Here is a 27,345-nt window from a genome sequence, read left to right as displayed (position 1 = left end):
AATTGACAGGTTTCTCACTATGTACGTGCGAGGTGGTCCGAGTGGGAGGATGAAAGGGAAAAACCGGACTGCCGCTAAAGGACCACTGATCCAAGGATGGTGACTTTGTGATTTTTATTTGTCAACGCATTTCTGAGAATCAGTCTCCTTCATCAGGACACCAAATCACGTCATATCGTTTGTCCTGATGAAGGAGATTGAGTCTCAGAAATGCGTTGATAAAAATCACCAATTATCCATGGTTGGATCAGTGGTTTTTCAGCAGGAGTGTTTTTTTTTTTTTCCCCCTTTCATCCTACCACTCGGATCATCTTCTCCAGGGGTGCTCCAGCATCCATTTACATATATTATTAGTAGTTGTGACTCACAACTACTCAAGGTGAACCTTGCAACCTACACTAACGCTCCTTGTTTTTCCGGGTAAAACCCTATTTGTGATCCTTGTCTTTCCAGTTGTTTATTTACAATGTACATGTGAGAGAGAGACCTGGCAATCATCTACAGCGGTGCTGGGAAAAGTTGTTCTGGGGTGGTGCTGGACTAGTACAGTCTCTGGCTATGGCACTTTTCCAGATCTTTAAAGTATATTTTCTCTGAAACGTTGGCATGTTTCAGGAATAAATATATCTGGCTACAATTGTACAGCCAGACTGCATGTAACGCTCACGGACTGTGTAGAGGCAGTGTCGCGGGCGGGGAGGAGGGTGTCAGCACACCGCGCTCACCCCTTCTGCTCGGGTCCGGCAGTTGCTCCTGGTGGCTCGAGCCGTGGGCCGGATCCCGGGGTGTCTCGAGCGACACTCCTCGCCCGTGAGTGAAATGGGGTTTGTTTGTTGGGGTCATAGTTCGTGACGCCACCCACGGTTGTGGTGATTGCACCACCGCTGCTCGGTGTGGGGGTCCCGGGGATGGTGATGGGAGCAGCCAGGTGTTGTGTTGCCCCTCCGTGGGTAGGGGTTGGTGATCCCGGGGCCCGGTGGAGAGATGTAAAGTGTAGGGCCTGGAGGGCGCAGGGACGCGGGGGCAGCGCTGTGCCTTGCGGCACTATGGTACTCACTCAGCCTGACTCGGACACAGTTTGTACGGTAAACCAACGGCTGGTAGGACGGTCCCACAGACGGCTGCACCTGCACTCCCGGTAGGTGACGGTGACTTCTCTCTTCCTTGCACCTATGTGGTCTGGTGGTATCGGTGGATTCCCTCCGGTTACCCGCTCCCCGACTGCAATCTGGGCCGGAGGAGCTCTACACTTTGCCCGCAGGCGCTGGCCCTGGGGAAACTGGTGCCGTGGCGGTGTCTCCCCGTTAATGGTCGGGCTGTTGCCGTCAATCGGGACTTTGTTGTTGGGGGATCTGCGTCCCCGTCACTGACGGATTCGGCAAATTGGGCGACTCCTAGCCTTGCCGGGGTCCGAGAGGCCCCTGCCCTGGTGCTGACTGTCCTTCGGAACACTGCTCCAGACCACCGGGCACACAGCCAACGGGGTCCTTCCAGGAACTTCCGAACTGTCCCACTCCGGACAGTCACCGCCGTCGCTGACCTTGCTGTTCTAGCCCTACACACAGCTGGGCTCTCAGGCTTTGCACACTCTCTGCGCTGTCTCCACTTCTTGCTTTCCTCCTTTTCCACTTCCCTTTCCTTCACTTTCACTTCTGGTTGTTTACTCTAGCCCTTCACTGGACTTCACTCTTCCCCTGCCCGGGGCTATCTGCCTGGTTTACTTCCTGCCTCCAGAGTTGTGAGCTCCTAGGTGGGCGGAGCCAACCGCCTGGCCCACCCCCTGGTGTGCATCATCAACCTCTGGAGGAAGGCAACAAGGATTTATGGGTTAGCTGGTGTACCTGCAGGGAATGTGGGGTGCGTGTGTGTTATCTGTGTCCCCTGGCTTGCCCAGGGCGACACAGCAGCAACATGGGTTAGAGGACCCACTGGACCAGAGGGGGGGCCCGGTCTTACCCCTTAGTAGGAGAGGTTTAACAAGCTCCCACCACGAGGCGGACGCCAGGTTACCACTCCCAGGGCAGTAACCGGTACTTTGGCAGCTGATCCCCAGGGCAGATGACGGACTCCGGAATAGGCAGGTACAGACAAGGTGACTGAGGCAAGCTGGACAGGCAGGCACAAACAGGAATGGTGGGCACAGCAGGGATAGGCAGGTATGGGAAGGCAGGTACTGGTGATGGATGCAGGGTAAACGGGACCTGACAACTAGTTAGCAGACTGGTATACTCACTAACTAACTGAATGTGTTGCGCAGGCACCTACCCTTTTGGGAGGTAGCCTTATATAGGCTGATATGCATTTATGGGAAATAGCACACCAGCCCTTTAAGAGGAGGCCTGGTATGAGCACACGCATGTTAGGTGCACTCCCGGGAACCCTGTGCGGTATGTACAGGGCCTGGAAGGGGAAGGAAGCAGCATTACACGTGGATATAAGTAAGTCAGTTTCTCTGCAGAGACGCCGGCGCTACACTGCAATTCATACAACCTGGAGTTCGGGAACATGACTGGTTCCCTTTAAAAAGCCATAATGTTGGAGGCCCGGTTAAGGTATGCTCACACGGAGTTTTTGGAGCATAGTAACTCTACAAAATCCTTTCTCAAAAACTGATTTACCATAAAAATTAATTAAAGTTGAGTTTTTGAGGAGAATTTTAGAAAGTTACTGCTCAAAAAATGCCTGAAAAAATTAAGTGTGTACATAACCTAAGGATATGTGCCCACGATCATGACTCACTGTGTCCTGGACGCAGCGGGTCCTGACCTGCGGGGCCGCGAGTCTCCACAGGAGAATGCAGGAGACCGCAGCCACTCGTACTCATGATCAGGGTTCAATGCACTGCGGTCTCTCGCTTGTGCTCTCCCTACGGAGGACGCATGCGAATCCGCAGCAAACAATATGCATGCTGTGGCTTGGAAAGCTGCACCGCAGGTCAGTGTTTGCTGCGGAAAAAACACTATGCTTGTACTGTACAATGCAGCGATTTGGACGCAGTGAAAACACGCTATAGCCAAAACTCTAACACTGATTGTGGACACGCACTCGTAAGATTTTGAATGGGGTTCAATGATCTTCAGGTTGCACCATTGAGTGAAGGATCCACGGCATTGGCTTCTTTTGTCCATATTGTTTTTTAGGGAGTCCATTATAGGCGTTGTTTTTAACCCCTTCACGACCGGCCGATTTTACGCTTTCCGTTTTTTTTTTTCGCCATTCTTTTTCTGAGACGTAACTTTTTTTATTTTTCAGTCAATATGGTCATGTGAGGGCTCATTTTTTGCGGAGCGAGCTGTACTTTTATATGCAACCATCCGTTTTACCATATAGTGTACTAGAAAACGGCAAGAAAATTCCAAATGCTGAAAGATGGCAAAAAAAGTGCGATAGCACTATGGTTTTTGAGATATTTTATTCACTGTGTTCACTATATGGTAAAACTGATGTGTGGGTGTGATGCCTCAGGTCAGTGCGAGTTCGTAGACACCAAACATGTATAGGTTTACTTTTATATAAGGGGTTAAAAAAAAAAATCGGAAGTTTGTCCGAAAAAAGTGGCGCACGTTTTATGCCATATTCCGTGACCCGTAGCGTTCTCATTTTTCGTGATCTATGGCTCAGTGACGGCTTATTTTTTGCGTCTCGAGCTGACGTTTTTAACGGTACCATTTTTGCGCAGATGCTACGTTTTGATCACCTCTTATTGCATTTTGCGCAAAAGTTGTGGCGACAAAAAAACATCGTTTTGGCGTTTGGAATTTTTTTGCCGCTACGCCGTTTACTGATCAGATTAATTGATTTTATATTTTGATAGATCGGGCGTTTCTGAACGCGGCGATACCAAATGTGTGTATATTTTTTATTTTTTTAACCCTTTAATTTTCAATGGGGCGAATGGGGGGTGATTTGAACTTTTTAGGTTTTTTTTTTAATTTTTTAAAACTTTTTTTTTTTTATTTTACTAGTCCCCCTAGGGGGCTATTGCGATCAGCAATCCGATCGCTCTGCAGTATCTGCTGATCACAGCTACAAGGCTGTAAACAGCAGATACGCTCTCTTTCTCTTTTGCTGTGCCGCTGGCACAGCGAAAGTGAAACCAAGTCAGGTGTAGTACAGGAGTCATCACATGACCCTGTGCTACCATGACCACTATCGGGAGTCACGTGATCGCGTCACGTGACTTCCGGTATCGGGCGGTAAGTAAAACATTACCGCAATCGTGCTTATAATGGCGCTGTCACGTATTGACAGCGCCATATAAGGGGTTAATCGGCACGAGCAGATAACGATTCTAGAGATGTGCGCCGATTGCGGCATGCTGCCGCCGGAGGACCGCGGGCAGTAACATTATGACATTTAGGACGTAATTTTACTGCCCGCGGTCGTTAAGGGGTTAAAGACCATATTAGGGCCCATGTTTGTAGGGAAAAGCTGTGTACACATGGTCTGGTCTTCTTGTATTACTTGTATGGCCACTTATCTTAATGGATACCATGGACTAATTTATGTCCCCTCCAGAGGTTGACTGAGGGAATTAAAAAGTACAAAATAATAAAGGATGAGGTTAGAGATCCATTTTTATCCGTCAGTCTTACATGTTTTCTGAAGTGATGTATATACATGTGTGAGAGACATCTGGAAGTCGCATATCCGTGATGCCGTGTAAAGGGGAGATCGACCACAGTAGGGTGGAAGGATGAAAGCGAGAACAACCTCTGAGGAGTAGGCGATGGTGGTAGGGAACGTGTAATTAGATGGTCGGTAACCCTGCGGCCTTTCATATCCAGGCAAAATGTCTGATCTATATTTAACTTTTGTCTTCATTCATTTTTTTTTTCTTTGTTTCTCAGAAATATCCCACAAGAACTTTGGTTGTTTATAAACCATTCACTGCGACCAAAGTCTGCGTTTCACTTTTCCATTTTTGTCCCTGCCCTCATCTTAGTGCCATTGACTAATCTCAGAGACTGGTTGCTATGGAAGCTATGCCTGGCAACCTCAGTAGAAGGCCTGCTGTTGGTAAGCAGCGGAGCCTTAGCAACCAGTCTGGCACAGAGGACTAAAAAAATGACTCAAAAAGACCTTGGTCCATTTAGTTCAACTTTCCTGCACCAATTATACATTTTTCACTATATCATTTATAACTAACAATGTTGTGTGTAGTGAGGAAATCATCCAGCCCTTTTGCTGTTATAGTATCTGCCATTACTACCTCTTGTGGTCGGCATTCCACAGTCTGACCGCTCTAACTGTAAAGAACCCTTTCCTATTTAGCTGCCGGAATCAACTTTCTTCCACTCGCAGTGAGTGCCCCCTGGTCCTTAGTATTGTCTTTGGAAGGAATAAGTCATGTGACAGTCCTTTGTATTTACCACACATGTATTTGTACATATAAATGAGATCTCCTCTGAGATGTCTTTTTTTTTTTTTTTTCCCCCCAACCTCTCATCATACGGGCGGCCTCCATTCCTTGTAATAGTCTAGTTGCCGCCTTTGAACTGACTCTAACTTCTGAATGTCCTTTTTAAAACATGGAGCCAAAAACTGGATCCCATATTCCAGATGTGGCCTTACAAGTGATTTACAGAGGGGCAACAATACGTTGGGACCACTGGATTTACAGAGGGGCAACAATATCACGGGATCTAATCTCTTTATATACACCCTAAAATCTTGTTTGCTTTAGCAGCTGCTGCCTGACATTGAGTGCTGTTGCTCAGTTTACCTGCAATCAGAATACCCAAGTCTTTCTCCTGTTCTGTAGTCCTGAGTTTACTTCCATTTAATGTATACGCAGGTATAGGATTACTCTGTCCTAGGTGCGTTACGTTACATTTATCAACATTAAAGGCCCCGTTACACGCTACGACGTATCTAACTATATATCGCCGGGGTCACGGATTCCGTGACGCACATCTGGCATCGTTAGCGACGTCGTTGCGTGTAACACCAGCGAGCGAGTGTTAACAATGGAAAATACTCACCAAATCGTCCATCGTTGACACGTCGTTCGTTTTCCAAAAATTGTTGATTCTTGAGGACGCAGGTTGTTCGTCGTTCCCGTGGCAGCACACATCGCTACGTGTGACACCTCGGGAACGACGAACTACAGCTTAGGCTGCTTTCACACATCAGTTTTTTTGCAATCGGGCACCATCTGGTTTGTGCCTGATGCAATGGATCCGTCTCCGATTGTGTAAAAACTGATGCGATGGATCCGGTAAAAAACGGATCCGTTTTTTGGGGGTTTTTTTTGCTGAGAGAGAGAGACCCCATCATCACTGCACACTCCTGCACTCCCGCACGCATCATCCCCCGCACACCCCTGCACTGCCGCACGCATCATCACCGCATGCATCATCACCGCACGCATCATCCCCGCACACCCCTGCGCTCCCGCATGCATCATCCCCACACACCCCTGCACGCATCATCACCGCACGCATCATCACCGCACGCATCATCACCGCACACATCATCACCGCACACCCCTGCATTCCCGCACGCATCATCCCCGCACACCCCTGCACTCCCGCACGCATCATCCCCGCACACCCCTGAACTCCCGCACGCATCATCCCCGCACGCATCATCACCGCACACCCCTGCACTCCCGCACGCATCATCGCTGCACACGCCCCGGCATAACCTCAGTGACGTCCCTGCTGATGGCGTGACTCCCTTCAGCTGCTGCGTGGAGCTCCCAGGAGCGGCAGTGTTCTACTGCCGCTCCTGTCAGCTTCATGTAGCAGAGCTGAAAGCGTCGTGGGACCTCATGGATTACGTTGGACCTGGAGGGGTATTTGAGGATTTTAATAAAATGGTGAAAGAGGGTGTTTTTTTTGTCTTTTTATTCCAAATAAAGTATTTTTTCGGGTGTATGTGTTTATTTACTTTCACTTACAGGTTAATCATTGGGGGTGTCTCATAGACTCCTGCCATGATTAACCCCGTTATTACCCCGATTGCCACCGCAGCAGGGCAATTCAGGATGAGCTGGGTAAAGTCCCGGGACTGTCGCATCTAATGGATGCGGAAATTCCGGGCGGCTGCTGGCTGATATTGTTACGGTTGTGGGCTCCCCATAACGTGGAGCTCCCCATCCTGACAATACCAGTCTTCAGCTGTGTGGCTTTATCTTGGCTGGTATCAAAATTGGGGGGGACCGCACGCCTGTTTTTTTAATTAATTATTTATTTATTTATTTTACTGCACGATATAAACCCGCCCACCGACGGCTGTGATTGGTTGCAGTGAGACAGCTGTCACTCATTGTGGGGGCGTGTCTGACTGCAACCAATCATAGGCGCCGGTGGGCGGGGAAAGCAGGGAATACGAGATTGAATAATGGGCGGCCGACATTTTCAAATCAGGAGAAGCCGCCAGCAGTGTGACAGCCGTGCAGTGCCGCACCCGTGATCGATGAGTGGGTGAGAGTGAGTGAGTGAGAGAGTGAGTGATTATCTGACAAGCAATGAATTTATATCACTTCTGGGCATGCTCAGAAGTAAAAACCGAATCCGGTACATGCTTCCAGCGGTTGATGCATGCCATCGGATTCGGCGTGCATAGACTTTCATTATGCACCATGCTGCACCATGCCGAACAGTTTTTTACCGCTGGCAAAAAACGTTCCTCTCTGCGTCCTGTGCGGCCGCCATAGTGACGATTTTTGCCGCAACCGGCAAAAACCACATCAAACGCGAGTACATGTGGCACAGTCCAGCACTAATAAAAGTCTGAGGAAAAAATGCACCTGGCGGCAAAAAAAAACACGAATGTGTTTTTTCAGCAAAGCGCCGGATTGTGCCGCACAGCAAAAACCTGATGTGTGAAAGCAGCCTTACCTGCGGCCGCCGGCAATGAGGAAGGAAGGAGGTGGGCGGTATGTTACGGCAGCTCATCCCCACCCCTCCGCTTCTATTGGGCGGCCGCTTAGTGACGCCACACAAACCGCCCCCTTAGAAAGGAGGCGGTTCGCCGGCCACAGCGATGTCACTAGGCAGGTAAGTAGTGTGACGGCTCTAAACGATATTGTGCGCCACAGGCAGCAAATCGCCCATGACGCACAAACGACGGGGGCAGGTGCCATCGCTAGCGATGTCTCTCCGTGTGAAACCCCCTTAACTCTCATTTGCCAAGTGTCTGCCCACTCATTTGCCAAGTGTCTGCCCATTCCGACATTTTATCAAGGTCCGTTTTTAATATCCAACATACGGTAATTGGGTGTCCTCAGTAAAGACTGACACTTTACTCTCAGTCCCATCCTCAGGGTAATTAATAAAAAGATTAAAAAATAATCAGTCCTAGCACAGATCTGTGTGGCACACCACTGCTGACTATAGCCCATTTAGAGAATGTACCATTTATGACTACTGTTTCCTTCTTTTAACCAATTCCTTACCCATCTGCTTATAGTTTCCCCTAGCCCTTGCTTCTGGAGCTTTAGTATAAGGCTGTTATGTGGTACAGTATCAAATGCCTTTGCAAAGTCCAAATAAATCACATCAGCTGCATTACCAATATCCAGATTTGTACTTGCCTCCTCATAGAAACCCAACAGGTTGGTTAGACACGACTTATCTTTCATGAATCCATTCTGGTTATCAGTTGTTATAGTATTCTCTCTCATATATTGTTGCATATCCTCTCTTAAAATGCCCTCAAAAACCTTGCACACCACTAATCTCAGACTTACTGGATGGTAGTTGCCTGGATCCATCCTCTTATCTTTCACAAATATAGGTCCCATGTCAGCCATTCTCCAATCCTGAGGTACCAACCCTGTTACAAGAGAGTCTAAGAAAAGAAGATACAGTGATTTTTCAATTACTGAGCTCAGTTACCTAAATATCCGTGGATGAATGTCATCTGCCCCAGGGGATTTGTCAATTTTTAATTTACTGAGACGCAGGAGTACTTCTTATAGTGTTAAATTGGTTATCATGGGGGAGGGGGAATTTGATTTTTGCCTTGTTGATTGATCCCTGGAACAGTCAGTTCTTGGTGTACAGCGATAAAGTGCATTTTTAATGTCTTAGCCTTTTCTTTGTTCTCTATAATAATGGTCATACTGAAGACTGCAGACCCTAGCCTAACGAGGTTTACTGTTCTCATACAAGGCGATACCCAAAAAACCTTCTATATTCTTGTTCTGGAGGGTGGGACTCTTGCTGTATGCGCCTCTTGCTGTATGCGCCTCAGCTACTGCGTGAATATTTGTGCAACTCTTCTGAGTCAGCCGAACATTGTTCGTGTGAAATAGCCTTCACAAAATAGGCGAAACATTGAATAAATCTCTGAAAGAAAAATCACTAGAGCCAAACGCAACCTTTCCCAACAACATCTGGCATGTTGACTTAAGGCTACTTTACACACTGCGATATCGGTCCCGATATCGCTAGTGTGGGTACCCGCCCCCATCTGTTGCGCGACACGGGCATATCGCTGCCCGTGCCGCACAACATCGCCCAGAGCCGTCACACATACTTACCTGTCCGGCGACGTCGCTGTGACCGGCGAACCGCCTCCTTTCTAAGGGGGCGGTCCGTGCGGCGTCACAGTGACGTCACTGAAACGTCACTGAACCGCCGCCCAATAGCAGCGGAGGGGCGGAGATGAGCGGGACGTAACATCCCGCCCACCTCCTTCCTTCCTCATAGCGGCCGGGAGGCTGGTAGGGAGAGCTTCCTCGCTCCTGCGGCGTCACACGCAGCGATGTGTGCTGCCGCAGGAGCGACGAACAACCTCGTTACTGCTGTAGTAACGATAATTGGGAATGGACCCCCGTGTCGCCGATTAGCGATTTTGCACTGTTTTGGAACGATGCAAAATCGCTTATCGATGTCACACGCAACGGCATCGCTAATGCGGCCGGATGTGCGTCACAAAATCCGTGACCCCAACGACTCCGCATTAGCGATGTCGTAGCGTGTAAAGCCCGCTTTAGAAGGATCCCATGAACATTCACATATACACAGAAGCCAGAACTACAAGCACAGCACCCTCCAGAAGACGATTCCTGTTTCTTTTCCCTAGATAGCATTAGAACTATGTAGTGTTACCCTATAGTTTGATTTTATCCTACATTAAACCCAGGTTGGATGGTTCTCACAAGCCGTCTCCATCTTATGGATAGGTAATAACTTTTAACAACCATTTTGACCCGTTTAACATTTTTGGACCACCATAAATGTTACTATATACATTGCCCTTGTAATTATGTGGTGATTATACAGTTGTGCGAACAAAAGTAGGTATTATTTTGGCACTATATGGGTATTATTTCAGGGCACCTAGCCCTAATTAAACCACTCGTGCATTTGTCTTGGCCTTGTTAGGCCATTACGCTATAATTGACCTTCTTGAGATGATATCTCTGCTGTTGGGCATCTCTGAAGCTGTGGAGGCTTCTTTAATTTTTTTTTTCCTCACCCGGTATCTGTGATAGGAATCTATGCTACCACAGTGCCCCCTTGCAATATCATTTATAATAGGTTTTAGGTTGTGTTTTCTTTTTTTAAGTCCCTGATCCATCAAAATCCTTGCTGTCACCTAAATGACCTTCCCATTATTGCAAAGTCTCCAGATGCTTTTTTTCCCACCATCCTGCATCTTCGCCATCCCCCTACATTCTTAAAACATGAACCCTAACCCTTATTCATCTTGGTAAACATTGCTTCTTTTGTAAGAGGCGTTGAATGGAAGTTTTTAGCAGAATTGCTCCATCCTTACAATATTAAGAAAAACGTCTCCTCTAGTAAAAGAACTGTGTGCTTGAGGGATTTCTCTCCAAAAATCTATATGGGGTTAATGGGCGTCCTAGGGATTAATCCCCTTTTTGTGAGCTTATGTAATGTGTCTGATAAAGATTAATTGGTCTTTGGCCACCAACTGGCAGAGCGACAGACCTGACTACATTCTGTGTGCGCCGTTAAGGAATATGTTGGTGCTATAGAAATACTGATTGCCTTGTTATGTCTTTACAGCCTGTTGGGAGACTCTGCAGGACAGTCAAGGAAACTTTTCATCTCCAGGGTACCCGAACGGCTACTCGGCATTTGAGCATTGTGTATGGAGGTTGTCTGTCACCCCAGGAGAGAAGGTAGAGCGTATACGACCATATATTTTCCCATGTAAAGTAAAGGCAGTGCCATACGGGCGCTAGGATGGTGAATAAAATCATACCTTCACTTTCCAGATTGGATGTTTCATTGCAGTGACATGTTTTAGCAAAGTTCCAGAAATCAGTGCAGCAATTGATTGGCGTGGGCAACGGGGGAGACTATGTGGATCCGGTCTTCCTTTATTATTCCTCCCCTGTGTGGTTTCCTGGCCTCTATGTAAATAGATTTCCCTAACTCCCCCCCCCCCTTCCCTCCCCTCCTCCATCGCCGTTATTATAAGTATGGCTGGCGCATGTGCAGTATACACTTGAAGTATTTCAGTCACTTCAATGAAATGGCGCCGGAGTTGGTAAGTGCGCATACCACTATCTCCGGCACTATCTTATTGAAGATGCCGTCCTCCGGCTTGTGAAAAATCAGATGCTCGTTCCGACAGTGGCGCATGCTCCCTCCAATCCTCTACTGTCGTAAACACCGCGGGAGCGCATGTGGTCACAAAATAAGGGCAGACCCCTCCACCAACAGCAGCTCACCGCACAAACGATCTCACGGGACGCTTCAAAGGAGACATTTTTCTCGAAATGAGCATCCGACGTGTCACAACCTCTCTGACTGTTATGACCTGCTGCAAACTTGTTGCACAGCCAGAAACCAGCTTCTGGAAACGTTCCTGAAGGATAAGAAGACATCATTGCCTTGTAAATGTACTGTTCCTAGATATAGCGCTAAAACGGATTTTGTAAAGTTTAAAGTTACAGGAACACTGGATAAACTACACTATGTACAACTAAGCCACTGACTTTTTGGGATTATCTTATGCGGAACAATGAAACAAAACTGGAAATTTTCAGGCCTAGGGATTAGTGGTATGACTGGAGCAGAAACAATGAACCATACATTGAAAAGTACACTCTGCCTACAATGAAGCATTGTGTTGGCTTCAGTGAAACATGGTGGTGGCTTTCTTCCTCTGGCACTGGAAAACTGCAATGTGTGGAGAAGGCAAGATAGATTCAATCCAGTATCATAAAATCCTGGAAAAGAGGTAATCTCCTGATACCTAACCGACCGAACTTTCAGCGTCTCCCATTCTCACACCACTTCCTCAGCTCGCCCCCTATCTGTCGGTGTCCCTCAAGGCTCAGTTCTTGGACCCCTGCTGTTCTCCATCTATACCTTCGGCTTGGGACAGCTCATAGAGTCCCACGGCTTCCAGTATCATCTCTATGCCGATGACACACAGATCTACCTCTCTGGACCTGACATTACCTCTCTACTAACCAAAATACCACAATGTTTGTCTGCTATTTCATCCTTCTTCTCTGCACGATTCCTAAAACTTAACATGGACAAAACAGAGTTTATTGTCTTTCCTCCTCCTCACTCATCTCCTCCAACAAGCCTTTCCATCAAACTTGATGGTTGCTCACTCACCCCAGTCTCACAAGCTCGTTGCCTTGGAGTAACCCTCGACTCTGCTCTATCCTTCAAGCCACACATCCAAGCCCTCTTCAACTCATGCCGATTACAACTCAAAAATATCTCCCGGATCCGTGCTTTTCTTAACCAAGAATCTTCAAAAACATTAGTGCATGCCCTCATCATCTCCCGCCTCGACTACTGCAACCTCCTGCTCTCTGGCCTCCCTTCCAACACTCTTGCACCCCTCCAATCTATCCTAAACTCTGCAGCCCGCTTAATCCACCTCTCCCCTCGCTACTCCCCAGCCTCGCCACTCTGCCAATCCCTTCACTGGCTTCCCATCGCCCAACGACTCCAGTTCAAAACATTAACCATGACATACAAAGCCATGCACAACCTGTCTCCTCCCTACATCTGTGACCTAGTCTCCCAGTACCTACCTGCACGCAACCTGAGATCCTCACAAGATCTCCTTCTCTGCTCCTCTCTTATTTCCTCTTCCCACAATCGTGTACAAGATTTCTCCCGTGCATCCCCCATACTCTGGAACACTCTACCTCAGCACATCAGACTCTCCACTACCGTGGAAAGCTTCAAGAGGAACCTCAAGACCCACCTCTTCCAACAAGCCTACAACCTACAATAGCCCTCAGCCCAGTAGACCACTGCGCAACCAGCTCTGTCCTCACCTATTGTACCATCACCCATTCCCTGTAGACTGTGAGCCCTCGCTGGCAGGGTCCTCTCTCCTCCTATACCAGTCTGTCTTGTACTGTTAATGATTGTTGTACGTATACCCTCTTTCACTTGTAAAGCGCCATGGAATAAATGGCGCTATAATAATAAATAATAATAATAATAATAATTCCTTCTGTGAGGAACCTGAACCTGAAGCTTTGGCGTCATTGAGCCTTCCAACAGGTCAACCAGGTCTACAACGGCTTGGCCTCAAACAAAAAAGTCCTTGAAAATTCCAGGGTAGCTATTAGCCATCAGTTTATCTGACCTGAAACCCATGAAAAAAATCTTTTGTGGGAAAGAAAGCAGTTACAGCACGCAAACCCAAGAATATTAGTGACCTGAAGACTATTTGCAATGAGGAATTCTTCAGAAACACTGCCACAAGCTGTTTTCTAGTTATGCATCACATTTGCAGCAGCCAAAGAGTGCAATGGGGATTGAAAATATTTTATTCCAACTGTATAGGTGTTAACTGTCATTGTGGTCTTCCTGACTTTGATGATAAAGAAACTACTGAAAAGTCTTCTCTACAGAGCAAGAAACATCACTATAGTATTAACCCTAATGGCTGGCAGGTGTAAAAATTTGCAGGTTTTCTTGATCTGAAAAATTGGAAAAAAAACCATGTAATGTAAAAACCTGATGTGAACAATAGATCATTTTCTGATGACACATTCCCTTTAAAGTGATGCCTCTGGCTCTGTAGCAGCCCGAGAATGACTGAATGGTATGCGCCCTTTGGAGAGTGTCCTATTACTTGTAATACACAAGCATTCTCACTTATGCCGACATCAGCATTTATCATATTTGGATATATTATAACTACCGGAGTTGGGGGGTGGGGAATGTTCAGAAACCTACAAATTGACATAAATTAATGCGATCATACAAAATCTTACATTTACGCCATGTTCCCACTATGTGTATAGTGGGTTACTCATGATGGTGACTTGTACCATGTTTGGCCGAAAATAAGACATATTTTGCACCAAAAGGGTAGTGCTTAGTCTCGCGGAAACACGGTTGGGGTAAAGTTTACCTCCAAAAAAATACAGACCTCCCTTCCCAGAAATATCATACTTACCAGACCCTGGGCGTCTGCGTCGCTCACAGGTCCTTCTGTGATCTTTGGCGAGCTTTCCTAGCAGGTATGCTCCACGCGGTCCTCCTCTGCTTTTGTCTGACACTTACATACATTAGATCGCACACATGAGATCGCGCACACCCACACACACATCAGATTGGGCACACATACTCGCCACATCCGGCGATACCAATTGCTTCCTGCTGGCAGAGGAACTTTGACGCAGTGCAGTGGTGCGCGAGGACCTATGGTGGAACACAGAGGACCTGCGCGTTCCACCTCAGATTCTCCATGCATTCCACCGCAGATCCTCGCGCTCCACTGCACTGCGTCAAAGGTTCCTCTGCCAACAGGAAGCAATCAGTATCCCCATATGTGGCGAGTGTGATCTGCTGTGTGTGTGATCTGCTGTGTTTGTGTGTGTGTGTGTGATCTGCTGTGTGTTTGTGTGTGTGTGTGTGATCTGCTGTGTGTTTGTGTGTGTGTGTGTGTGTGATCTGATGTATGTGTGTGTGGTTGTGTGTGTGTGAGATCTGATGTATGAGTGTGTGATCTGATGTGTGTGTGTGTGATCTGATGTGTGTGTGTGTGTGTGATCTGATGTGTGTGTGTGTGATCTGATGTATGAGTGTGTGATCTGATGTATGAGTGTGTGATCTGATGTTTGTGTGTGTGTGTGTTCCACTGCAGGTCCGTCTGTTCGGCGTCTGAGTATGATTGCAGTGTCTTCTTTCTTCTTTTTTTTTGGGGGGGGTGTCTGCTTTCTATAATGAAGTATCCTGCAGTATTCCTTAACTTTTTTGTAGAAGCAAGGACCCTTCATTATTGAGCCACGACTAATATTTTCGGGGTAGGGCACATCTTTAAGCCTTACACCGAACATGCTGAAAATTTCTGCTAGGGCTTATTTTCAGGGTAGGTCTTATTTTCGGGGGAAACACTGTAGTGAGGGGTGCAACACTTTTGAAAAGGACCGCAAGGGAACAAATCATTCTAAAGGTGAATTATATTCATAAAGTTCATTATTTTCATAATATATATATAGATAGATAGATAGATAATATATTATATTCTCCTCCTCCTCCTTCCCTGTAATGCTGACCCCGTTATCTCATATGGATTCGAACTCTGCTTTCCCCTAAGATCAGGCTGAATTTTACCTCTTTGGACGTGTACCGAAGCCGACTGTGCTGGTACGACTACATCGAAGTCAGAGACGGACACTGGAAGAAAGCTCCGCTCATTGGTATTGTCCCATGGTCTAGTATTCCTGATTTTGGATAAATACCGTTAATTTCTAGCTGCTAACTCATCCCGTACGTCTTTTTTTTTTTTCCCCAGGCCGTTATTGTGGTGACAAAATCCCAGACTCCATATTATCTAGTGACAGTCGACTGTGGATTGAGTTTCGAAGTAGCAGCAACTACGTTGGGAAAGGATTTCACGCAGTTTATGAAGGTATAATGATTGTGAGCTGCCCATATTGTCGGTTATGCTTGACCTGAGGGGTGGACATATCATTGGTGCAACATGTGCGGCTGCGCAGGGGCCCAAGAGGTTAGGGGGCCAATTTCCACCTCTAAAGCAGGTGGAATTGTGCATATTGATGAACCTATATATTGGCCCTTTTTCTATCTGTGTCTGCCAGTGCTTGATGTCACATGTCTCGATGTCTACAAGACCGACCACCGCTGCTATCTAGCTTGTAAGCGCTGCACTGAGGGTGTGAGTATTAGGAGCTAGCAGCATCTTCCAACAATTGTGGCTTGTTTCAAAGCAATGCTTGTAAGGTAAAAACACTTGTAAGCAATGTGAATGTTTGGCTATGGCTGCTGAATGGTAGTGGTGGTCTGTTTCCTAGGCAACAAGCAGTAAACAAAACAATAGTGTTAACCTTTTCAGTTCCTGAGATTCTGCTTGTTTTTATAAAAACTATAAAACAATAGCCATATATGAAGCTAGAACCAACCCTTTAAGACGTCTCACAGCTGAACGTTTGCTGCAATTGCGTCCTTTTGTCAGATTAACAGCCTGGACAGAACTGATGAAAGGCTTTGCATTTTGGGCTACTGTGGTTGACTCTGTTGGTGCTTATGTCTGAATCCCTGGAAAATGAAAATTCGTACTAAAAGAAAAAAACACTGCAATTTTTTTTTTTTTTTTTTTTAATTTTATTTTTTTCCTGCTAAGAAAGCAGATTTTGGCTGCAGAAAACAAAAAAGGTGCAAAAACACTGTGTGTGAACATAGCTTTAAAGTCTACGTCAACCCATTTTAGGCTATGGGTTGAACTGGATGGCGTGGATGCCTTCAACCTTCAAAACTATGAAACTATTCTTATTTTCCAGGGCTTCAGACATAAGCCCCAATGGAGCCACTGACTGTAGCAGGGGTCTGGAACTTATGGCTCACGAGCTAGATGGGGCTCTTTCGATGGCTGCGTCTGGCTGGCAGACAAATCTTTTAATAAAAAAATGCTGTGTTTCTGGCTTCTAAGACGCACTTTTTCCCCCCCAAAACTGGGGGGAAAAATGGAGGTGCGTCTTACAAACCGCATATGGCTTACCGAGGCGGCCGTGGTGGCGCAGGGTCTGCAATACTGCGGGCTCGCGGGGTGTCACGGCGGCGGAAGCCATTGATCTGCCATCGGACTGCGAGCTGCTTTGAATCTCCTGAAGTTGACAAGATCGACTTCAAGAAAATGGCCATGGAGGCAGCACGTGCGCAGATGGGACTCTGCCGCCATTTTCTTGAAGTCCATCGTGGTGGTCTGCGCATGCGCTGCAGCCATTTTCTTGAAGTCTATATCCTAATCTGCGGGAGAATCAAAGCAGCCTGCCATCAGATCAATGGAACCCCGCCGCTGTGACACCCCACGAGCCCGCAACAGTATCACCGACCCTTCGCTGCCACATACTGACCCTCTTGAGCCACAACATCCCCTCCTCTGTGCCCGTAACATCACCTACCCTTCCTCCTGGGACCTTCTGCGCCGCTCCACCACTGCCGCTCCCCCGTATGGCTCTCACGAAATTACAATTTAAAATAAATATGTGGCGTTCATGGCTCTCTTAGACAAAAAGGTTCCCAATCCCTTTTTCTGTAGATAAAATGCAATGTGAACATAACCTTAGGTCTCATGTTTAGGAGGTACAGTACATTACCAGTGAGTGCAACTTCCATAGTACCCACCTGGCAAAGATCTAAATATTCGTGCTTTTGTTTTGTGCATCACTTTTTTTTTTTCCCCCACCATGATGTCTCGTTTCCATTTCTTTTCTTTTGTTTTTATTTATTTTATCATTTAACATCATTTTTTTTTTTTTTTTTTTTTTTTGTACTTGTAGCTGAGTGTGGAGGAGACGTGGCTAAAGATGAAGGTCACATCCAGTCTCCAAATTATCCTGACGATTACCGACCCAACAAGGACTGTAAATGGAAGCTGCGTGTGGCTGAAGGCTACAACATAGGAATCGTGTTTCAGTCCTTTGAGGTTAGAGGCCCAGGAGGCTCATCACCGGGGTGGGGGAGGTGGGAACCTCAAAAAATGTGTGGTGTAGGAAACCAAGCCACCTATTGAGGGGGGAAGAAGGTGAACAGGGAAATGTCCAACTTGCTGCAGGCCGTCCCATGTTTTTCAACCATATATTTGTGGAAGATCTTAAAGATGTTGGCCAGCCTAAATGTGACCCGGTGTCTCCAGTACAGGCCCCCTGATGGTCTAAACAGACAAGGGAAGTGATGAGGTCACTATTCTTACGGGACCACTAAAGCTGTGATTGGCTGTACAAAGGAATTGTGTTTCAGTCCTTTGAGGTTAGAGGCCCAGGAGGCTCATCACCGGGGTGGGGGAGGTGGGAACCTCTAAAAATGTGTGGTGTAGGAAACCAAGCCACCTATTGAGGGGGAAGAGGTGAACAGGTAAATGTCCAATTTGCTGCAGGCCGAACCATGTTTTTCAACCATATATTTGTGGAAGATCTTAAAGACGTAGGCCAGCCTAAATAAAGTTGTCCCCATGGGTATGTGGGGCATATTCATCTGCATCTGCTATGACCCAGAGTGTCCAGTACAGGCCGACTGATTTTATGCAGTTTATGCAGACACGGGAAGTGATGAGGTCACTATTCCTACGGGACCACTAAAGCTGTGATTGGCTGTAGTGGTCATATGACTGTAACGGTGCATCATGGGATGACGACTCTCCATTCCAAGTGACCACTGCAGACAATCAATGACAGTTCACAAGTCATATTTACTTGATATGTGACTGTCGAGACTACTGAGAGATCTGCATGCAGTCTTCATACCAAGCAGAACTACTGTAATAAGATGAGAGGTTAGAGTCTAAACCAAGGAAACCCAGCGGGTTAACACAGTGTGGAAATTGGCTTCTAAAAGTTGTCACCTTGCCTTATTAAATGGGTTTTCATATGAACAATTTTTAATTTTCAAGTTCATTTTAATCAATAGATCTTGGAATAATTATAATAATAATTTCCATAATTGGTTGTGTTTTAAAAATAATGTTCCTGTGCTGAGATAATGTTATATATGTGCCCCTGCTATATATTGTGTAATGGTCGTGTCTGACCGTACAGGGACATGGTCTGATCATACCTCATCTCCTGGGCAGGGGAGAACACAAAAATATAAAGACATTATAGAATGTGATCAAAGCTGATTCTTCCTGTGAGGTAAAACATTTCCCTCAATTTTAAAAAAAATGTTTTACCTCACAGAACTATTTGTGATCCCGTGCTGTAATGTTTTTATACTATTTTGCATTCTCCCCTCCCCAGGAATTGTGGTATTATCAGCCCATGTTCCTGTACGGTCAGACACGACCATTACACAGTACACAGCAGGGACACATATATAAGATTATCTCAGTACAGGAACATTTTTTTTTAATCACATCCAATTGTGAAAATTATTATTATTCCAAGATGTATAGATTAAAATCAACTTTTGTTTGTGAGAAAACCCCTTTAGTTGATGAGCCATTGTTTGTTACAATGTTTGGCCAGGATTAGATGAAAGGATCTGCATTGTTTTATCCCAGAAGAGCGCCTCTCATCAATATAGGCTATATGTGGTATTGCACTTGAGCCCCATTAACTGGCATAACTGGTGGGGTAAAAAAAAGAAAGTAGACCCATTGAATAACCTGGCTCATCCCATTTCACTCCACAGATTGAGAGGCACGATAGCTGTGCGTACGATTTTCTGGAGATACGCGATGGCGACTCGGAAACCAGCCCTCTAATTGGCCGATACTGTGGCTACGACAAGCCGGACGACTTCAAGAGCTCGGGCAATAAACTATTCATTAGATTTTTGTCCGATGGGTCCATTAATAAAGCTGGATTTTCTCTCCACTACTTCAAAGGTCAGTAAGACTCGCTAGTAGATTACGTCTGAACTCAACTGGGTGGGCTACAACCTTTTTGTTATTTGTAATGGGGGGGGATTAGGATTTTGTTGGTTGCACAAAGAATGCTGATTGACTTTAATGTACGAACAATAGGAAATCTCAGTCATCAATTGAAAAAAAATTCCGAAAAGTTAGACTGCCTTTGCATATTTTAAAAAAATAATGTAATCCCCCCCCCCCCCTTCCTCGACCTCACCCCCCAGAAATAGCCCTTGGCTGTGTCTGGTGTCGTAGCATTCAAAAGAATTGGGATGAGCCGCAATACCGGGCATTGCCAATGATTAAGGGTGGCGCTATTCTCTAATTAAATTAAATTAAAAATTATTTTACATTTTTGGCTAACTATATAATATTAAGGATCAGTGCCTTTCTGATCCTCATGGTTATTGGTAATATAATAAATTATTATTATAGCGCCATTTATTCCATGACTCTTTACATATGAAAAGGGGTAGACATAATAAGAACAAGTACAAAAATCATGAACAATACTAGGCACAGACTAGTACAGGAGGAGAGAGGACCCTGGCCGACAGTCACTGTCTACAGGGGATATGAAAAATCAACCTAATACGTTTTTGAATATCCCTTTTATATCCCATCTTTACTCGCTGGGTGTTCAACAGCTCCTGAGATCAGGGCTCTGTACTTGTGGACCTGGGCTCTGTAGAGTTCTGTATTGAACGGGCCAGGGCTCCACCTGCTCGACCTCATTCAATATGGAGCTTTGCAGAGCGGGCTTCGAGGGCCCCGTTCTCAGGATTGCAGGACTGACCCGAATATAGGCTGAGGCCCCTAATTTTACCACAAAAAAAACTGGGAAAACTTATGGATTCGAGTATAAGCCTAGGATAGGAAATGCAGCAGCTACTGGTAAACTTCAAAAATAAAAATAGATAACAATAACATGTATTATGCCCATCCTTATGCCCTGCAGTAATGTGCCAAACCTTGTCTCCTGTAGTAATGTGCCCTGTAGTAATGTGCCCCATCCTTGTGCCCTGTAGTAATGTGCCCCATCCTTGTGCCCTGTGGTAAGGTGCCCCATCCTTGTGCCCTGTGGTAAGGTGCCCCATCCTTGTGCCCTGTGGTAAGGTGCCCCATCCTTGTGCCCTGTGGTAAGGTGCCCCATCCTTGTGCCCTGTGATAAGGTGCCCCATCCTTGTGCCCTGTGGTAAGGTGCCCCATCCTTGTGCCCTGTGGTAAGGTGCCCCATCCTTGTACACTTGCGCCGAGGGGGAGGGCTTTTTCAGCATAAAAAATGTGCTGAAACAGTTGGTTTATACATGAGTATATATGGTAGGTTTGGATCAATAAGTTATAGACTAGATCCGGACCCTTGCACAGAGGATATGTCAGGAGCAAGAAGCCTACAACTCCAGGGATGCGGTCATGTAAGAGGGGGATCAGAGGGCTCCCATTTGGCGTGTATGTGCTACTGACATGGCCACTGAACCTGGCTCCTGCAAATCGATTCACTCATCTCTAATATCCCGTATCCTGTGGAAGAGTAGATTTAATATTTTGGGAATATCTGTTTAAAATGTTTTGCCTCTATTGGGTAATTGTTTGCTCATGAATATATCTGACTTATACTCCTGAAGGCTCCCATAACATATGCCAAACTCCTTTTAAAGGGGAATTCCCATTTCCAAGATCCTATTATTATTATTTTTATTATTATTATTATTATTTATTATTATAGCGCCATCAATTCCATTGCGCTTTACATGTGAAAGGGGTATACATAATAGGGCAAGTACAATAATCATAAACAATACAAGATACAGACAGGTACAGGAGGATAGGGGTCCCTGCCCGCGAGGACTCACAGTCTACAAGGGATAGCTGAGGATACGGTAGGTTAGGGATATATAGTATATGTAGTAGGTGTAATAATATTAGCAAATACCTCCAATTAGAAACATAGGGGAAGTTCCCCTCATTGGTCTAGTGGTAGGCTTCTTGCTTGGGGCACGAGAGGTCCTGGGTTGGAATCTCGGAAAGAGCCCATGGACTCTGTTGGACTGCATCAATTGGTCGTTCCAATCCTCCATAATGCCTACATGTGTTCATTAGAGGAAGAGCCCAGGTGACGTCAATTAGAAATGTAGTATAGTTCTCCTGATATAGCCATGTCTCTTACCTCATGTGCAGGGCATTACAGCTTTAGGTATCAACTAACTGACTCACTTTGAGTGGACGTAACCATGGATACCCAAGCTGCAATGCCTTGCACATGAAGTTACAGACATGGCTTTATCAGGAGAACTATACTACATTTCTAATTGGAGGTATTTGCTAATATTATTATTTTTGGAGATGAGAATAACCCTTTAATTTACCAAATGAGGACTATATAGTTATAATCCAGCTGTTAGGACCTTTTTTTTTTCTACTCTCCATTACTGTGTTCTACTGAGACATTCTGGAGCTTCTCGGCCATAGTTTGAGGCCTAGGGATTAGCACAGTCATGAGAGACTTGGGACTTCAGACATTCTTGTGGTGATGTTCCCAGGAGTTCATTGACCACTGTGACTCCAGCCAACAATATTTCATGAGTGCTAATGTTCGAGGTGATGTCATTATGGAAGAAAAAGACAAATCTCACCAACGGGTGTAACCACAAAGCGATGATGTCTTTTATGTTCATTTAAAGGGAAATTCCACCCTAACAATTTTATATGATGTGTCATGGAAGCATCAGGGTAGGGGATGTAGGTATCTAAGACATCCACCTACCGTGTGTGTCTACTAAAGCTGCTGAAACCATTTGGGTAACTTTGCCTGACACCGATATTATGTGCGTGCCGTAAAGGCCACCAAATTATTGGTTCCGGGGGAAGTTCCAAGGGGGGTCCCAAGGGGTTCTGGTGCCTCTTGCCACTTCTCCTCTGAATCAGAGGCCTGTCTTTTGAACAGCGTAATTTAGCCTGAATTTTATGATCACAAGTGAATTTTATAGAGTGATCCCTATTTGGAACCTGAAAGAGAGTAGCTCTCATGGTGGAGGACCCCACGCCTTTGTGTATTACACCTATTGATATAAATAAGACTTGTGTTATACCTAATCTCTCCTGCGGGGGTGCTGCAGAGAAATTAAACACTTCCTGCTGAGTTCCCCGATCACAGGAAATTTCAAACATGGGACATTGTCCGTGTCAGGCGCTGTTGGTGTGCATCGTGAGATGGCTTCGATACTTGGCCGTCTTAGCTTTCCAGTTCTTACCAAATCAGAAATGATAACACAGATGAGAATTCGGTCCTAATTATGGGATTGTTTTATGATTACTGCCATTCTTTTACTAAATTTAGTGTTTTACCTTTTGCCCTCAGAGGTGGATGAATGTTCCCGACCTAATAAAGGTGGCTGTGCACAACGCTGTGTGAACACGCTCGGCAGCTATAAATGTGCCTGCGAGCCGGGTTACGAGCTGGCTCCAGACAAGAAGTCGTGTGCAGGTGAAATGAGCGATTGTGGTATAATCATCGAGTGTTGTCAAAGTCTCGTAGTTTTCTTTACTCCTCCTTCTCATTGTTCTTTCATTTTGCAGCGACCTGTGGTGGCTTCTTGACCAAGCTAAATGGCACCATCAGCAGCCCAGGGTTTCCCAAGGAGTACCCACCCAACAAGAACTGTGTCTGGCAGCTGGTGGCACCCACGCAGTTTCGCATCACTCTCACTTTCCAACATTTTGAGACAGAAGGCAATGACGTGAGTGCAAATCTGCTACTGATATGTCATCACAGACTTCTCCGGAATATATTATATTATATATTGGTCACCATCACCCAATAACTCCTACACACTCATGCGTCTCCGATTTTGAGAATGCCGATGTGATCACAGGCTACTGTAGTATTCGGCTCTGCTACATTATATTTATCTGGTTCAGGAGGCTGAGATAACGAATACTTTGGTGTAAAAAAAAATGTCACAGCTAAATGTAGAATTCTGTTAGTTCCACAATTTTTAGTGAGAAGGCAAACTAGAGCTAAAGCGAAAGGCATATACATTTTTGGCATATATACAGTGCCTACAAGTAGTATTCAACCCCCTGCAGATTTAGCAGGTTTACACATTCGGAATTAACTTGGCATTGTGACATTTGGACTGTAGATCAGCCTGGAAGTGTGAAATGCACTGCAGCAAAAAAGAATGTTATTTCTTTTTTTATTTTTTATTTTTTTTAAATTGTGAAAAGTTTATTCAGAGGGTCATTTATTATTCAACCCCTCAAACCACAATAATTCTGTTTGGTTCCCCTAAAGTATTAAGAAGTATTTCAGGCACAAAGAACAATGAGCTTCACATGTTTGGATTAATTATCTCTTTTTTCCAGCCTTTTCTGACTAATTAAGACCCTCCCCAAACTTGTGAACAGCACTCATACTTGGTCAACATGGGAAAGACAAAGGAGCATTCCAAGGCCATCAGAGACAAGATCGTTGAGGGTCACAAGACTGGCAAGGGGTACAAAACCCTTTCCAAGGAGTTGGGCCTACCTGTCTCCACTGTTGGGAGCATCATCCGGAAGTGGAAGGCTTATGGAACTACTGTTAGCCTTCCACGGCCTGGACAGCCTTTGAAAGTTTCCACCCATGCCGAGGCCAGGCTTGTCCGAAGAGTCAAGGCTAACCCAAGGACAACAAGGAAGGAGCTCCGGGAAGATCTCATGGCAGTGGGGACATTGGTTTCAGTCAATACCATAAGTAACGTACTCCACCGCAATAGTCTCCGTTCCAGACGAGCCCGTAAGGTACCTTTACTTTCAAAGCGTCATGTCAAGGCTCGTCTACAGTTTGCTCATGATCACTTGGAGGACTCTGAGACAGACTGGTTCAAGGTTCTCTGGTCTGATGAGACCAAGATCGACATCTTTGGTGCCAACCACACACGTGACGTTTGGAGACTGGATGGCACTGCATACGACCCCAAGAATAGCATCCCTACAGTCAAGCATGGTGGTGGCAGCATCATGCCGTGGGGCTGTTTCTCAGCCAAGGGGCCTGGCCATCTGGTCCGCATCCATGGGAAGATGGATAGCACGGCATACCTGGAGATTTTGGCCAAGAACCTCCGCTCCTCCATCAAGGATCTTAAGATGGGTCGTCATTTCATCTTCCAACAAGACAACGACCCAAAGCACACAGCCAAGAAAACCAAGGCCTGGTTCAAGAGGGAAAAAATCAAGGTGTTGCAGTGGCCTAGCCAGTCTCCTGACCTTAACCCAATTGAAAACTTGTGGAAGGAGCTCAAGATTAAAGTCCACATGAGACACCCAAAGAACCTAGATAACTTGGAGAAGATCTGCATGGAGGAGTGGGCCAAGATAACTCCAGAGACCTGTGCCGGCCTGATCAGGTCTTATAAAAGATGATTATTTAGCTGTAATTGCAAACAAGGGTTATTCCACAAAATATTAAACCTAGGGGTTGAATAATAATTGACCCACACTTTTATGTTGAAAATGTATTAAAATTTAACTGAGCAACATAACTTGTTGGTTTGTAAGATTTATGCATCTGTGAATAAATCCTGCTCTTGTTTGACGTTTGCAGGCTCTAACTTATTTGCATCTTATCAAACCTGCTAAATCTGCAGGGGGTTGAATACTAAATACTACTTGTAGGCACTGTATATATATATATATTATATATATATAATATATATATATATATATATATATATATGTGTGTATGTATGTATATGTATACCGTATTTTTCGGACTATAAGACACACCTGACCATAAGACGCACCCTGGTTTTAGAGGAGGAAAATGGGAAAATAAAATTTTAACCAAAAAATATGGCCATGACACACTGTTATGGGGCGAGGATCTGCTGCTGACACTGTTATGGGGGTAATGTCCCCAAATTCTCTACTAAGGTACCCCATTCTGATAAGGATCCTCCTGCCTTGTATATGATCCTGCTCATATACCCCCCATCCTGCTAATAATATACCCCCCATCCATCCTGCTAATAATATACCTTCCATCCATCCTGCTCATGATATGCCCCCATCCATCCTGCTCATGATATGCCCCCATCCATCCTGCTCATGATATGCCCCCATCCATCCTGCTCATGATATGCCCCCATCCATCCTGCTCATAATATGCCCCCATCCATCCTGCTCATGATATGCCCCCATCCATCCTGCTCATGATATGCCCCCATCCATCCTGCTCATGATATGCCCCCATCCATCCTGCTCAAGATATGCCCCCATCCATCCTGCTCATGATATGCCCCCATCCATCCTGCTCATGAAATGCCCCCATCCATCCTGCTCATGAAATGCCCCCATCCATCCTGCTCATGATATGCCCCCATCCATCCTGCTCATGATATGCCCCCATCCATCCTGCTCATGATATGCCCCCATCCATCCTGCTCATGATATGCCCCCATCCATCCTGCTCATGATATGCCCCCATCCATCCTGCTCATGAAATGCCCCCATCCATCCTGCTCATGATATGCCCCCATCCATCCTGCTCATGATATGCCCCCATCCATCCTGCTCATGATATGCCCCCATCCATCCTGCTCATGATATGCCCCCATCCATCCTGCTCATGATATGCCCCCATCCATCCTGCTCATGATATGCCCCCATCCATCCTGCTCATGAAATGCCCCCATCCATCCTGCTCATGATATGCCCCCATCCATCCTGCTCATGATATGCCCCCATCCATCCTGCTCATGATATGCCCCCATCCATCCTGCTCATGATATGCCCCCATCCATCCTGCTCATGATATGCCCCCATCCATCCTGCTCATGATATGCCCCCATCCATCCTGCTCATGATATGCCCCCATCCATCCTGCTCATGATATGCCCCCATCCATCCTGCTCATGATATGCCCCCATCCATCCTGCTCATGATATGCCCCCATCCATCCTGCTCATGATATGCCCCCATCCATCCTGCTCATGATATGCCCCCATCCATCCTGCTCATGATATGCCCCCATCCATCCTGCTCATGATATGCCCCCATCCATCCTGCTCATGATATGCCCCCATCCATCCTGCTCATGATATGCCCCCATCCATCCTGCTCATGATATGCCCCCATCCATCCTGCTCATGATATGCCCCCATCCATCCTGCTCATGATATGCCCCCATCCATCCTGCTCATGATATGCCCCCATCCATCCTGCTCATGAAATGCCCCCATCCATCCTGCTCATGAAATGCCCCCATCCATCCTGCTCATGATATGCCCCCATCCTGGTAAATGGCGTGTATCCTGTGGCACAGGAAAAAAAAAATAAACGTTTATACTTACCTTTCCTCACTCCCTGAAGCACCGATCTCTGTCTCAGCTGCAGCGCCGCTGTGTGGAGCCGTCACCGGTGTCTGCAGCATCGCGTCTTCCTGTCTGTGCCGGCGGTAAGCTGATCGATTCTGGTGGATACTAGCGGCGCGCACAGCGATGACGTTATCGCGGTGCGCGCCGCTAGTGTCCAGATCAGCTGACCGCCGGCACAGACAGGAAGACGCGATGCTGCAGG

At 46.1% G+C, this 27,345-nt stretch overlaps 1 protein-coding gene across 1 annotated transcript in view; it reads left to right on the top strand.

Annotated features, from left to right (window-relative positions):
• The window catches only part of BMP1 (bone morphogenetic protein 1), a 161,456-nt gene that overhangs the window by 98,109 nt on the left and 36,002 nt on the right, over positions 1-27,345 (top strand). The window contains exons 8-14 of the mRNA XM_075346448.1: positions 10,989-11,104; positions 15,517-15,619; positions 15,715-15,831; positions 17,720-17,865; positions 19,569-19,764; positions 23,147-23,272; positions 23,365-23,525. Coding sequence (XP_075202563.1) covers positions 10,989-11,104; positions 15,517-15,619; positions 15,715-15,831; positions 17,720-17,865; positions 19,569-19,764; positions 23,147-23,272; positions 23,365-23,525 — 965 coding nt within the window. The remainder of the gene's footprint in view (positions 1-10,988; positions 11,105-15,516; positions 15,620-15,714; positions 15,832-17,719; positions 17,866-19,568; positions 19,765-23,146; positions 23,273-23,364; positions 23,526-27,345) is intronic.

This window comes from Anomaloglossus baeobatrachus, chromosome 4, assembly GCF_048569485.1.
Source record: "Anomaloglossus baeobatrachus isolate aAnoBae1 chromosome 4, aAnoBae1.hap1, whole genome shotgun sequence".
Lineage (NCBI taxonomy): Eukaryota > Metazoa > Chordata > Amphibia > Anura > Aromobatidae > Anomaloglossus > Anomaloglossus baeobatrachus.
Note: the sequence above shows the minus strand (reverse complement) of the source record. Positions and strands in the feature narration are given on the sequence as shown.